Source organism: Ailuropoda melanoleuca, chromosome 7 (genome assembly GCF_002007445.2).
Source record: "Ailuropoda melanoleuca isolate Jingjing chromosome 7, ASM200744v2, whole genome shotgun sequence".
In the NCBI taxonomy this organism is placed as follows: Eukaryota; Metazoa; Chordata; class Mammalia; order Carnivora; family Ursidae; genus Ailuropoda; species Ailuropoda melanoleuca.
The window spans coordinates 23,465,445-23,480,348 of record NC_048224.1 but is presented as its reverse complement, the minus strand read 5'-3'; the positions used below and the strand labels follow the sequence as shown (position 1 = coordinate 23,480,348).

The window sequence follows — 14,904 nt, the reverse complement described above, 5'->3', positions numbered from 1 at the left end:
AGTATAGACTTATGGATTCTTACTTTATTCAGTAGCTCATAGTCCTTTACTATCATTATTTTGTTGGTCAAATTGTTGCAGATGTGGTCAGTGAGATCCCCTTCAGCCTGGCTCCTGTGTCTTTTTGACATATCCTCTCATTCTTTGAGCATTTTCTTTCAGGCACAGCAAGATGATCTAGGCTCCTCTTGTTCATTCCCTGACTCAGCCCTGGAATCAGCAACTTCTCCAACAAGCTCTAGTTCTTTTTAGGAGGGAATGGTATTTAGAAACCAAGAACTAGGTCCCAGGCATTTGCTCTTGTTTTTGTTTTGTTTTGTTAAGATTTATTTATTTATTCATTTCTGTGTGAGAGAGAATGCACGGGCGTGTCCCCACAAGAGTAGGGGGAGGGGCAGAGGGAGAGGAGAGAATCCCAAGCAGACTCCCCACTAAGCAGGGAGTCCCATGCGGAGCCTGTCCCAGGACGCTGAGATCATGACCTGAGCCAAAACCAAGAGTCAGATGCTTAACCAACTGAGCCACCCAGGTGCCCCTCACCCTTGTTTTTAAGGTATGTCCACGTTGCTATGTGTACACCTAGTGTCCATGGTGTTCCTCCCAATTTTTCTTTCTCCCATAAAGATAGATTCCCACACTGCCTCCCAACACTCTCTTCACAAATACTTCTGTAAGGAACAGCCTTCTACATGTCCTTGATGGACCTGTGGCTGTATGTTTGTATTGATGTGGGAGTGCCAGATAACCACTCCAGAATGACCACCCATCATTTACATTTCCACTGGTAGAGCATGGGGGTCTCTGTACTTCCAACAAATACTTGGCATTAACCAGTTTCCTAATTTTTGGCCAAGTGAATCTATATGCTGGGTTAGGTCTTGTTTTAACTTGCCTTTCTCTGATGACAAATGCTCATATGCTCAATGGCTTTTGGGTTTCTTCTTTGGTAAATTGCTTATTCGTGATAATCATTTGCCTGTTTTTTTCAGTGGGGTCCTTACATTTTTCTTGATGATATGCAGGAGTTCCTTATATAACCTAGATATTGATCCCTTGCTGGTCCCAAAAATTGCAGATTCTGGATCTGAATCTGTCATCTATCTGTTCATTTGCCGGTGCTACCTTTTATTTTTTTTTGAATATAGACCCTTTGTTTCCTTTTTGTGCAGTCTCTCACCAGCACTTTTTTTCTATAACCATGTTAATACCCTTTGTTCCTCCACATTTTAGTTGTGGTGTATAGCGGAACTCAGCTGATTCTCTTCAACAAATGGTCTGTCTTTACGATGACTTAGCCTTTTACTGAGTTGTATTAAGAATAACTTTACCTCGTAGAGTGTGAGGCCTGCGTGTAAGTATTAGTCATATATACAAAACAAAACAAAAACAAAAACAACGGTAAATGCCTGGGACCCAGTTCTTGGTTTCTAAATACCATTATCTACTAAAAAGAACTAGAGCTTGTTGGAGAAGTTGCTGATTCCAGGGCTGAGTCGTATATCAACAGATATATGCTGTGGGCCTCCTCTGTGTTAGGCACTATGCTATCACTGAAAAAGTTCAGAGAGTATGAAACCTGCCTGTGGCTTTTCAGAGGTAGAGCAGGGATTTGAGCCTCTTCCTACCGTACTGCTTGCCTCAGAAACTGAATTTGGTTCCTGTACACCTGTGTGTCAGATTTTTATATCTTATTTAACAAATGGCCTAGGAAGGTGCAGAGCAAAGTGTTCTCCCCCAGCATCCTGAGGAGGGGAAAGTAATCGGGAGAGGAATGGTGGCAGATGTGGCTTCTGCCATCGTAGGCCCGGAGTCCTCAAGTGGCTGGCTCTGGGCTACCTGCTGGGGACTGGTGACTGGCTCCAGGCTAACAGCGGAGGTCCCAAAGGAGGCAGGAGGATGACCTCAGTCTGGAGGGGCAAGTTGTAAAATAAAACACCAGGCCTAAATCATTCTAAACCTTTCTGAGAAGCTCATCTCTTCTCTTGCAGAAGTGCTCTATTTCTAAGATGAGAGAGCTGTCCCAAGATCTTCCTGGAGCTAACAGAATTTCCAGGCAAGTTGGCTTCCCAGCCTTTCCTGGTAGTGGTAACTGTGGGCAGGAACACTTTCCAGAATTTCCACAAATTCCAGCGGAGGGAGGGAGGCAGGGAGGGAGGGAAGCCAAAGGCAGAAGAGCTGAGTGAGGAGGAAATCTGCCTTTGGACCAGGACCAAACAAAACAGAAATTCCTCCTGGGACGGATTTTCCCTGGAGAACAACACTGGGAAACCTGTTTACTGGGCTTTAAGAGCCAGCACAGTTTCTCGACCTCAAGGCCTTGAATCTCTGTGGTTTCACTATGGGTAGAAACTTTCTCCTCGGGTCACTCCAGGACAGAAGTGTACCGTCACACCCCCAGTTCCGGGGCCTCCCCGAGGTTTCCCAGTGCTCTTGCCTTGCTTCTCCTACCCCACTGAATTACAGAGCCATGGCCATGTCTGGTATAGAAATGTGCTTGAGAAGGGTTTAGATCAATCAAATCAAGTAGATTCACTCTTACACCACTTTGGATCCGTTGGTGGCTCCCTGGGATCCTAGGTTAAGAAGGATTCTGAGACCGTCTCGGTGGGCACAGCAGAGAGAGGGTAGAGGGACATGTGTGCTGCGATTTGCTGTCCACTGTGTAGCTGCATCCAGGAACATCAGAACCCTAAAGGATTAATGAGGGGAAGATAAGGATGACTTTCTTTTTTTAATGATAAAAAGCACTTTTATTATTGCTTGGTAAGGACAAGCCTTCCCATGATGCAAGGTAAAATCCTGGATGGACCCCTGACTTTTCTGGTCACTCTCAGGTAGTTGTAAAGTTTTATAGATACCGTAAGTGATGGTGACTTTTTTTTAAACAACAACTTTATTGAGGTACCATTTGGATATCATACATAAAATCCACCTACTTTCAGTGTGCCATTCAGTTATTTTCAGTAACTTGACAGAGCTATGAATCCATCACCACAATCTAGTTTGAGAAATTTCTATCACCCAGTAAGACCCCTTGAACCCATTTATACTTAATTTCCTTTCTATGTTTTTTTTAAAAGACTTTTTATTTATTTGAGAGAAATGAAAAAGAGGGAGGAGCAGAGGGCGAGGGAGAAGCAGACTCCCTACTGAGCAGGGAGCCCAGCATGGGGCTCGATTCCTAGGACCCTGAGACTGTGACCCGAGCCAAATGCAGACACTTAACAACTGAGCCACCCAGGCACCCCCCCCTTTTTAAATTAATTAATTGATTTGACAGAGAGAGCATAAGCAGGGGGAGCAGCAGGCAGAGGGAGAGGGAGAAGCAGGCTCCTGTTGAGCCTGGAGCCAGATGTGGGGCTCCATCCCAGGATCCTGAGATCATAACCTGATCCGCACTTAACTGACTGTGCCACCCGGACGTCCTTAATCTCCTTTCTAAACCCTGGCTCCAGGCAACCAGTTTTGTCTCTATATATTAGCCTTTTATGGACATTTACCTTTTTAACTAGGGCCTTTACCTGGAATTTTTGACGTTCTCTTAAGGATGGCCTTTTTTGCCAATCCAGGAGTATCCTTAAGAAAGTGTCAATCCCTCTGTTCTTCATTTTCCCTCATGTGCAGCTCTGGGGCTGAAACATAATCCTTTAAAAAAATGTTTTTTCTATTTTTTTGTTGTTTTTTCCTCTCTTTTATTTCATTTTTTAAAAAGGTTTTATTTATTTATTTGACAGAGAGAGAGAGAGAGAGCACAAGCAGGGGGAGGAGCAGTGGGAGAGGGAGAAGCAGGCTTCCCTCTGAGCAGAGTGCCCAATGCAGGGCTCGATCCCAGGACCCTGGGATCCTGACCTGAGCTGAGGGATCATGACCTGAGCCGAAAGCAGACGCTTAACTGACTGAGCCACCTAGGTGCCCTATTTTATTTTACTTTTTTAAACTCTATGTGGGGCTTGAACTCAAAACTCTGAAATCAACAGGTGCGTGCTATACCGTCTCAGCCAGCCCGGCACCCCTGAAATGTAATTCTTAAGGTCCCTCCAGCCCTGATCGGCCAGGACTTTTCAGGGTTCTGGTTTGAGGTAGATCTGGACACCTCAAGGTGGTGGAATCTGACTTTGGCTTTGTTCCCTTGGGTTTAGGCCTGGTACTCTTGTTGACAGAATCCTAGACTGAGTGACCACTCAAGGCTTTTCTGGTGATCTCATGATGCACGTCAGACTAAGTTTTGGGGTTATTCTCTCAAGGAACAAATGGTATTTGGTGAAGAGCCTGTTTCATGTGGCTGCGTGACGTTCAGATGAGGAAATGTAGTGTTTCATTAGGTTAGGCTGTCCACTGCCACAACGACTCAAATTATAGGCCTAGAACCTGGAGGAAACTCATTTTAAAATTGAGGACAGGGGCTGTGCCTCTAGATCACAAATCATTTGCTCTACCTGGATACAAAAAGGCGCATTTAGGGGCGCCTGGGTGGCTCAGTGAGTTAAGCGTCTGCCTTTGGCTCAGGTTGTGACCCCAGGGTCCTGGGATTGAGTCCTGCATCGGGCTCCCTGCTCAGTGGGGAGCCTGCTTCTCCCTCTCCCTGCTGCTCCTCCTGCTTGTGTTCTTTCTCTCTCTCTAATAAATAAATGAAATCTTAAAAAAAAAAAAAAAAGCATATTTAGAGCCTAGGAAGGAGAGTGTTTTGGGGCTTGGTTACCTTGGTCATAGATGTGTAATTAGGACAACAATCTAGATTCTCAAACATCAAACGCCAGGCGATTCCCTGCCCCGTTAAGTTCTGCTTCTTAACCCATAGTTGAACAAGTGCTGTGTGGTCAGCATACGTTTGTGGATCCTACTCCACCAGAAACTGCCCCAAGGACAGAAGGAATAGGACACAACCCTTGCTCCTCAAGGAGTGGAGGGTTTAATGGAGGGAGCAGGTAGATGGACTGGCGCCCTCACCCTGAAGGGCTCTAATGTAGGCTTGCAAAGTTTGTAATGTTGGTTTGTAAACTTTTCGTGGAGTTTCTTCTGGCATGCAGAGTGGGGACTGATTCGTCCCAGGGACTCAGGGAAAGGTTTGAAGAGGGGACGACATTTGGTTTGAACTTTGAAGGATTGTTACCTTACCTTTTTCACAAAGGTTTTCGATGTAGCTTATAAGGATACATGCTGTAAAAAGGACAGGTATAAATAAAATCAGAAAAAGAGAAAATGTGACTTAGAAAGTTAAAGACTAGGGAAGAGTTAAAATGTTGATATTCATACCTTATGGCCCAACATACTTATTGCATCTGTTCCTTTGCAAAAGCCAAAAGTGAGACATATTCCATATTCTAAGTATTGTCAGAGAGCAGAAATGTCCAGTAGCTCCTGAGTGTAGATAGTTTTTCTTGGTACCCACTCTTTTTTTAACTTTTATTTATTTTATTTAAAAAAAATTTTTAGAGAGTGACAGAGAGAGAGAGAGCATGCTTGTGTGCGTGCGTGCACGTGCACACACACACACACACACACACACACACTCATGCAAGTGGGAGCGGGGGGAGGGGGAGAGGGAGAAGGGGAGAGAAAGAATCCTCAAGCAGACTCTACGCTGAAGGCAGAGCCCAATGTGCGGTGATCTCACAACCATGAGATCATGACCTGAGCTGAAATCAGGAGTCAGACACCCAACCGACTGAACCACCTGGGCACCCCTCTTGGTACCCACTCTTAAAGAGCTTCTTGGAGGTGGGAGGGAGGTGGTGGTTAATGAATGAACCTGTAAACCACCATTTCTCAAAGTCCGGGGACCCACATTAAAGTTACCTAAAGTGCTTGTTAAAATGCAGAACCCTGGACCTCATTCCCAAACCTACCAAATGGAGAGCTCTGGGGAGTAGGAGCCAGGAATCTGCAGTTTTATGTGCTTTCCCAAATGATTGCTCTTGCACTCCACAGTTTGAGCCTCTGCAATAGAAGGACACCTCACCAGCATTCTGAAAGCCAGCGCAGTAGCAAATAAGAGTACTTGGCCTTGGGGTGCCTGGCTGGCTCAGTTGGAAGGGTATGTGACTCTTGATCTCAGGGTCGTGAGCCCCATGTTGGGTGTGGAGATTACTAAAAAAAATAACTTTAAAAATAAACTTAAAAAAAAATGAGTGGTTGGCCTTTGAAGATTGGGTAGGAATTTAATGGCGGAGAGAGCAGAGTGCAAGAAAGGGCAGTTTCACTGATGTAGATGGTTCCTTGGTGGCCAGGTCACTTTCAGGTGATATTTTGGAAGGCCTACAAAGTGTGGCAGTTCAGGCACATGGCAGGGCCACTTCTAAGCACAGATAGAGGAGTAACGGATGCCACTGTTCTCGATTAGTCTGGCTTCCTGTTGGCCACCTGGGCTCTGCTCTGCAGACCTCCTCTGGAAGGCTTTTTTATTTTTTGAGCAAATACTTTGTTTTTTTCTGTGCCCCCAAATGCAGGGTTCTGAGACCACAAATGTGTTCTGCTTCCTGTTGAAAAAGCATTTCCGTCCCTGGGGTCTAATAGTGGCTTGGATGGTGAGCTGGCAGAAAGAACAGTGGGTGTTGAAATTGTGTTGAGTGTATGGTTTGCTTAAGACATATCAAGTCAGCGTTAGCACTAGATTATTCCTCTTTTCTGGTCACTGAATTGTATGTTTTGAAAATCTTTATTTTGGAAGGCACTTGCTTATTGGGCAGGGTACAAAAGAGGGGGTCACATTTCCCATCCTTGGGTTATATTTTAAAATAGTTATTGTTTAATTTTAGAGATAGACCCAAAGGTATAAAGAAAAATACCATGAACATCTGGTTTAAGAAATAAATCATTTCTAATACTTTTGAAGCCTTTGTGAGCTAGATTTTAAAATTTAATGAGTAATGGTTAACATGAGACTTGAGAAGTCCCTTCTGGTGGCTCTCTGTCCCCTGCTCTTATGTCAGGTTTCCTCGAAGTGATTGGAAAGCCTCTTGGTTGCTTGTATCAGTAGCAGGTAAGCAGGGAGAAGAGCTGTGTGCTGTCCATGCAGGTAAGAGTTGTTGGTGTACTCTGTGTCCACGGCAGCCGAACGGGTGCACCTCTTGCATGATGAGTCCTCTCTGAGAGGAGCTGCTTCTGTGCAAAGCTTTCCTTGACTCTCTTCTCTGGCACCAGAGTTGACACCCCTTCCTTTGTGCCATTTTGGCTATTCTCACCACTGCCATCCTCACCCTTGTTTGCTGGTCTCCCTCCCCTCCAAGAGCAAAGAATTCTTCTTAACCCAGCCCTGCTGCTGCCTGCCTGGCACGAAGCAGCCTGGCCCTGTGCAGTAGATGTGCTTCTCATTTCTAGTCTGAGGGGCCACAAGGATCACCGTGAGTTCATGGGACCACTGCAGACAGCTGTCACCTCAAGCCTGTGGATTAGGTCGGACTGGCTTCCAGCGCATATCTGGCCTGCAGGAGAATGGTACAGAGACAAATGGCCTACCCACATGAGCACTGTGGTTGAGGGGCAGATAGTTTGAAGAGGTGCTATGTCACACCGTCGGGGCTGAGACCTGGCCAAGGAAAACATGCCCGCATCCCACTTGAGAACCACAGAGCTGTGGGCACTGCCTAATCTCACAGTTCCCATGTGTTTGAGTTTTATTACCCAGGAAAGTTTCAAAAGAAACTTAGGGGCTGGATCCTTGGCTGTCAAGTATGGATTTTTTACAAATTAAATTCAAAATAAATCAATTCAGTCTCAAAATCCACCACGCTCATTTCATATAAGGACATTTTAACTCTTAGAGTAAGAAGCCCTTGCCTTTGGAAGAAAGGGCATTCCAATACATTGATTACACTTAGCTTAATGAAGAACAATGTACATCGTCTTTACTTTTACTATCTTGTGGCCGGCTGGTGAAACATTGTCACGACCCAGCATCAAGTCAGAGATTGTATCTTGAGCCACTGGCCAGTCAGCTGGGAAGTGATGACTCGATGTTCCAGGCCTGTTTTGCTGAGGATAGAGGAATGAACTAGTGGCTCAGCCAGCATGAAAGTGAGGCAGGGAGTCCGTGCTGGGTTGGCTCTAGATTAGCCGGGCTTTGATGGAGGGGCATGTGTGTGTTTGGGTTTGCCGTGCTGGACAAGGGAGCGGTGGAATTTGTCTGAGTCGAGCTCACACATTGAAGTTATTGAGCGCCTTACACGCAAGGCCGTGACCTGGACTCCCAGCCGAGAGGCCCACGTGGCGGGGCTTTAGCCGGGGGAGCCGAGGACAGGCTCACATCTGCTCAGCTGCTTACGTAACCCTGCTTCCAGCTCCCAGAGCCAAGAAAACACACAAGCCAGCCCAGCGGGGCCCAGGGCCTGTGGTAGCAGACGCCATGCGCCACACAGCAAGGGAGCCTTGGCTCCGCGCGAGGACTGTCATGAAGCCCTCAGCCCTCTGCTTCCTCCCTTCGTCCCTCTCTGAGGCCGCTGGCAGTGGCTCTGAGATCTGATAGCAGTTCGTTGTGATTCTGGGCAGAGCTGGTCACTGCCCGTTGGAGTCTGAGCTTTCTGGATTTTCTCATTGGGACAGAGCCAGGCACGCCGTAGAGGACGGCCCCTGCAGCATGGCAGGGGGTGTGCAGGGCACTCAGGGAGGCCTCCTGACTGGCACGGGACCCAGGAGGCATTTGGCCCCAGGTCTGCAGCCGCTGCTGACTGCTGAGGGCTCACCAATCTCAGGCGTGAGCCACAGGGCTCTCAGAGCTGTGGAGGCTTCAGAGAAAGCAGGTGGGGAAAGAATTGCCACGGATAGAAGGATTGGGTGCTCTGGATGTGTCGCAGACATGATGGGGGTTGTGAGAAGGGCCCAGAGAGGAGCAGGAGAGTGAGAAGAGGCTGTTCAGTAATAAAACCCTGCATGAAGCTGTTGGAGGAGTGAGTCCCTTAGATGGTTTTAAACCAGGGTAGTTTCCCTTAAGTTCTGTCACACCATCAGCCAGGAGCTCCTTGAAGTCAGGAACTGTCTTGACTATTCTGTCGCCTCCCCTCCCCCACAGCGCACACAATCTGGCACATAGTAGGTGCCAGAAAGGACTGATTAAAACCAATTGGAAGTGGCTTTGACACATACCATAGGAAAAATTGGCGTTAAACTCTTCAGAGAAGAGTCTGGTTTCGCACTTGAGTAGGCTCCCATGGATTGTCACATGCTCTTCATGCCTCCTGTGTGTGAGCGAGTGTGCTGGGTTTGGGGAAGGGGAGAGAGAATAGAAGATGGACCACCTAGGTTATCGGTTCCCAGAATTGGGGGGACAATGGTGTCAGTTGTCGAGGAAACTGTGGAGCAGAGGCAGGTTTGGCCATAGGTGGTGAAGATGGGGGTGGGGGGTGGTTGAATAAGAGTTCATTTGGTGCCAGTTGGATTCCAGTCCCTGCAGTCTCCAGATGGGGAAACCAGTATCCTGAGAGTGGGTGGCACTTGCCTAAAGATCATCCAGCAAGTCACCGGTGGAGCTGAACCAGGGCCCAGGCAGCCTTTCTCCTGTCTAGGAAACTACCTCAGGACCGCCTTTTTGGACCCCCGAAACAGGAAAAACTAAGATGCTTTCCAGCCCGCAGGTGTCCGCTCTTGGGAGGTGGGGCAGACCAAGTGTGAATTCCTGTCTTCTGGGTTGGTTTCAGAAGATATGAGCAAGTTGGTAGGGTGACAGTCCAACCCCTCTTGGGTTCCCGAAAATGGAGTTATGTTTAGCAGCATCTTCAGAACCAGAGGTGGGGTGGGGCTCCAGGGAGGTGGAGGGTATCGCAGATGTTTTGGGGCCCACTGAGGTGCGAAGAGCCCAGTGATGATCTTCTTTTCATGTTTTTCTCAAGTGCACTGGGCTGTAGGGCCTCGCAGAAGCTTTGCTGGGGTCGAGCAGCCCAGGCCTCATGGACCTTATGGGGAAGGGCTACCTCCATGAAAGCCGCAAAGCTCGTGAAGATGAGAGATCCAGCTCCCCATTGCCCAGTCACCCAGGCTCCTTGTGATTTACCTACATCCTTCCCCAGATTGGCCAAGTCATTCCCTAGGGGAGCGGTGGCCTGAGATTCCATATTTTTCACCAATTGCCTCACATTCTGATGATGAGTTTGAGAAAAACGGGTTCAGGTGACCCCTTACTTAGTCCTGGAGCACAGTACCCACTCACCTGAGGGCACCCTGAGAAGTTGGAACTGGGTCAGTTGTGTGAGGGACTGATCTGTGAGGCCTCGGTACCCCCGTACCAGGGCATCCGCTGTCTGAGCTCTGGTAACGAAGAGGGCAAAAGGACAAAGCCAGATAGGGGCTTTATTAATTTAAGATTTCGGTCCGTCTTTTAATGCAAAAGTCTGTTGTTAGAGGAAAGAAGGAAGGGCATTTCTAGCAAAGAGTAAAGTGTGGACATAGGCATGGTTTATGGGGATGGGGAGGGAGGTAGAGCTGGCTGAAGGGCCTTGTTGCCAAGCTAAGAGGTTTGGTCTTACTTGTCAAAGACTACACTGCCTGTGAGCCATCAGAAGTTTTTTTTTTAAGCAGGAAAGTGATATGATAAGATCTGTGTCTCAGAAGAAAATAAATGGATGGGAATAGGTGCGATGATGATGGAACTGAGTCAGCATTGGAGGGAGGGAAGGTGTGAGATGTACCAGGGGATGCTGAGGAGGAGGAAATGGGGAGTCTGCACCTGCTGACAAGCAAGAAGAGCAAGAATCACAGCTTCCTTTTCTGGGGCTCGTTTCAGGAGGGTGCGTGATCTCTGGGCACAAGGGGTGCTTGGAGCACCACATATTACTGATGAACAAATAGGGCAATGGAGTGATGTGCGCCGGGCCTCGGGTGGGTCTCACCAGTGTGTTTCAGGTGAACTTGCTCCCAGTTTGTGGTCAGCATTCTCACCTCTATTCTGTAGTTGCCTTTGTTCTTGTGGCTAGTTGGCTTCACAGGTGAAGCTCGTTATGCTAGAGTAACAGTTCTCAAAATGTGTTCCCTGGTCGAATGGTTCTATGGCCAATAAGTTTAGGAAATGGTGGTATGTTATATAAAGTGAAGGGGGTTTCTTGACTGCACAACTTCTCAGAGCCTTTGGTGTGCCTTTCCAGAAGCAAGATTTAGTTGCTTATTTGACCAGGGGACATGTTCTTCCATTGAGTGTCTTACTGGAATTATTGTTTTCTGGAACCTACTTTGAGAAAGTCTGGCCTACAGGGAATACTGGGGCTCTGGGTTTGAGGTTTTTTTGTTTTTTTTTTTTTTTAAGATTTTAATTATTTGTTTGAGAGAGAGTGAGAGCGCGTGCGCGAGAGAGAAAGAACACAAGTAAGGGGGGAGGGGCAGAGGGAGAAGAAGCAGACTCCCCACTGAGCAGGGAGTCCAACTCCGGACTCCATCCCAGGACCCCAGGATCATGACCTGAGCCAAAGGCAGATGCTTAGCTGACTGAGCCACCCAGGTGCCCTGGGTTTGAGTATTGATTCTGTCCCCAGTTTCCTGTGTATTCCTGGGCCTGTCTTCCCTGCCCTCACCTCGTATGCCACATGAGGGGTGGTCCCCAGCTGAGGAGTGCAGTTCTCTCCTAGCTCCACCTTAGGAAACAAGCGCTTGCATGTCTGTATCTGGATCTTGATCTTGGCCTCTCCCACTACTCAGCCTATCACTATCTCAGAATCCACCATCCACGTCTCATCGATTTTACTTCTAAGCCAAGAGCTCTCTTACTAACTTACTTTTCTTATCTGGAGCTGTATTCTTCCAGGTTAGAAACTTGGGGTCCTCTCTGACTTTTTCTGCCTTCTTTGTCCCCTTTGTTACTCCATCACCTACGTTTACGAAACATTCTTCTTTGATGTTCTTTTCAGCTGTCTCTCTTCTCTGTTTCCCCGTAGTCTGCTCTGGGTCTCAGTTCCTCCAGTCCCTACCCCTGGAGTTTTTTTTTTTAATCTGTGCATCAGGTGCCTTCCTGAGACATGGGTTACTCATACCGCTCCTTGCTACCTTCTGATTTGAGGCAGATTTCCACAACACCACCCTCCCCAACACATGCGCGCGCGCACACACACACACACACACACACACACACACACACACACACCCCTTTTCCCAACTAGGCTAGGTTCAGAGAGTTGATTTGTGCAGGGCCACACAGCTGGGAGGTGGCAAAGTTAGGTCTCAACCTCATGATTTCTGAGAAAGTACTTTCTCATCCATTTTCTCTGGTCCTTACAACAACCTTTCAGGAAGTCTGAGCAGCAATCACTCCATTTCCAGTTAGAGCTGAGAAACCTAGAATCTCAGGGGTATGGGTCCTGGGCAGATGAGCACTTCATAGGGTGACCAGCTGTCCGGCTTTGCCTGATGCTGAGGGGTTTCCTGGGATGGTTGGTCGTGCTAGTGCTGGACGTAAGTGCCTTTTTCATAGCCACACTGCCTCCCAGGAGGATGTGTCTCCTGAGGCTGTGGTTTGGGGGAACCCTGTAGCCTGCTAACTTCTCCTTCCTTCCACCTCTCTAGTCGGCCCCATGGTGATCGAGTTTAACATGCCTGTGGACCTGAAGCTTGTGGAGAAACAGAACCCAGAGGTGAAGGTGGGCGGCCGCTATACCCCCAAGAACTGCATCTCTCCCCACAAGGTGGCCATCATTATTCCGTTCCGTAACCGGCAGGAACACCTCAAGTACTGGCTGTATTACTTGCACCCAGTCCTACAGCGTCAGCAGTTAGACTACGGCATCTATGTTGTGAACCAGGTGAGGTCTGGGAAGATGGAGTGAGGGAGGGAGTGTGTGTGTGTTTGCGCACATGTGCGCGCATACACGCACACAAATATGTGAGTGATGAGGGGTAAGAGAAAGAACATGATACTAGACGTGTGGCATTTTATAACCCCACCGCCATCACCCTTCTTAAGCAATGCAGATAAGCTACATACCATACAGCTTGCTTGCTTGTTGCTTCTGCTCTTTAAGCAAGGGTAATTGCTGGGGTATTTTGTTTTCTTTTTGCAGCAGGTGCCCTTCCCACAAAATTGAGAGGAAAATGACAATCCTAATTCTCCCAAAGTAAAGCACTGATTATTTCTTATCTTTGTGTAGCTGTGTATTTTCTTTTAAAACACACACACACACACACACACACACACACACACCCATTTAAATGTCAGAGTTTTAGGCAGCTTGGAAAGTATCCAGTCTAACTGTATCTTCTGGGACGCCTATGGGAGATAGCACCCCTAGATCATGCCAGCCCCTAGCAAAATGGCTGGGAAAGTCCGATTCGTAGGCCACTGAGTGTCATGTGCACTGGGCTGGATCTGAGAAGAGAGAGCGTCTCACTGCATGTCTGATTCGTGTGTGTTGAGTTTAGCTGTGCTTAGGAAACTAATGTGGAAGACACGTCAGCCTTTATCAGCATGGCCTAGAGAATCAGATTGATCTAGAATGCGGTTTTTAAAAAATAACTTTACTGATTTCCAGTTTGAGAAGCATTATTATTTTTCTAAGAGTGTAACTTTGGTGTTTTAAGTTATCATAAATACCTAAATTCATATTTTTATAACCTACTAGGTGGAATAACACATTTACCCTGTCTGTATACTAAAGTTCAGTGAAATTCATCCGAAGAGAACAGTATGCCCAGTTCTAAAAGGCTCACTGTCCGTTTCATTTCAAGAGAAACTCTGGATCTGCTAGGGGTAGTAAAATTCTTGGTAGTTGACAACTTCCGTCAAAGTAGAGGGACTTTGTATGCCTTCCTGGGACCAGAGGGAAGCTGGAAATAGCAGTGTGTCCATCGACCATTTCTGAGGACTACCATGACATAGTGCTGCAGAGAGATTCTAAAGAAGTAAGGTCCCAGTTCTATCTGTCTGGAAGCTTCCTTCCCCACAATGGCAAGTGGGACCCTTCAAGGGAATAATCTGTGAACAGTCCCAAATAGTATGTGATTGGATGGTGGCTGCCAAATGCTTTGGAAGCTCTGAGGAAGGAGAAGGCAGTGAGTGACCTGGAAGACCCAGGATATAAACTACGTTATAAGGGCTGCAGGGACACCTGGGCATCTCAGCTGGAGCCCGTGAACAGGGACTTCAATGCAGAAAGGAGCTTTGCATGTTCCTGGAGATAGAGTTGACGTAGGGGTAGGAAAGCAGCCATGTGCAGGAACTGAATATGTCAGATTCAGGAAGAACAGCCCTGTTAAAAGGTAGCAGATGTTCAAGGTGGGGGAGTAGGTGGCAGGCAAAGTCCTCAAGGCTTTTTGAGTCCCCTGACCAAATGAGGCACAGACTAAGGCCCTGAGAAAATCTGCAGGCAAGATAGCCAGACAGTTGTGGGTCATCTTAGAAGAGTATTTGAGAATGTAAGAGAGAATGGGTAAATGCCCTATAAAATCCAAGCCACTTCAACCCAACAAGTATTTGTTTAAGAAAACTCTTGTCATCAAGGAACATTTTTCTGATGCCAATGAACACATGTTGATCATGGCAAGATTCAGGAGCATTATTAAAGCAGTGGCAGTGAGCGCCTAGAAGAGGAAGCCATCACCGCCAGGAGCCAGTAGGGAATCACTAAAAACAGCCATGCCAGCTGCATCACCTTCCTCTCTTCGACAGTTATTAGACCAGTGGGTGAGTGATACATGGTAGACACAGTTTTGTCAGATCTCACTACACAAAGCACCTAATGACCTCCCACAGATCTGCCTGAACATAAGATAGACAGCTGTGGGCTAGAGAGCATGTAAATTAGATTAAAATATATACTTGAGTAAAGAGGGTAAAAGAATTAGTGGCGATGCTGAGCTTTTGAATTTCGGTGCTGAGGTCAAGGAAGACTGGAGGGAAGGATGCTGAGGTAGAGCTGTGTTATATTTTAGGGGAATGGGAGACTTCCCCATTCAATTACAAAGTCAAAACAAATATTGGACCTGTGAGATTTAGCC

General features: G+C 47.2%; 1 protein-coding gene across 1 annotated transcript in view; it reads left to right on the top strand.

Annotated features, from left to right (window-relative positions):
• B4GALT1 (beta-1,4-galactosyltransferase 1) overlaps positions 1-14,904 on the top strand; it is a 53,601-nt gene that overhangs the window by 18,411 nt on the left and 20,286 nt on the right. The window contains exon 2 of the mRNA XM_034664017.1: positions 12,478-12,713. Coding sequence (XP_034519908.1) covers positions 12,478-12,713 — 236 coding nt within the window. The remainder of the gene's footprint in view (positions 1-12,477; positions 12,714-14,904) is intronic.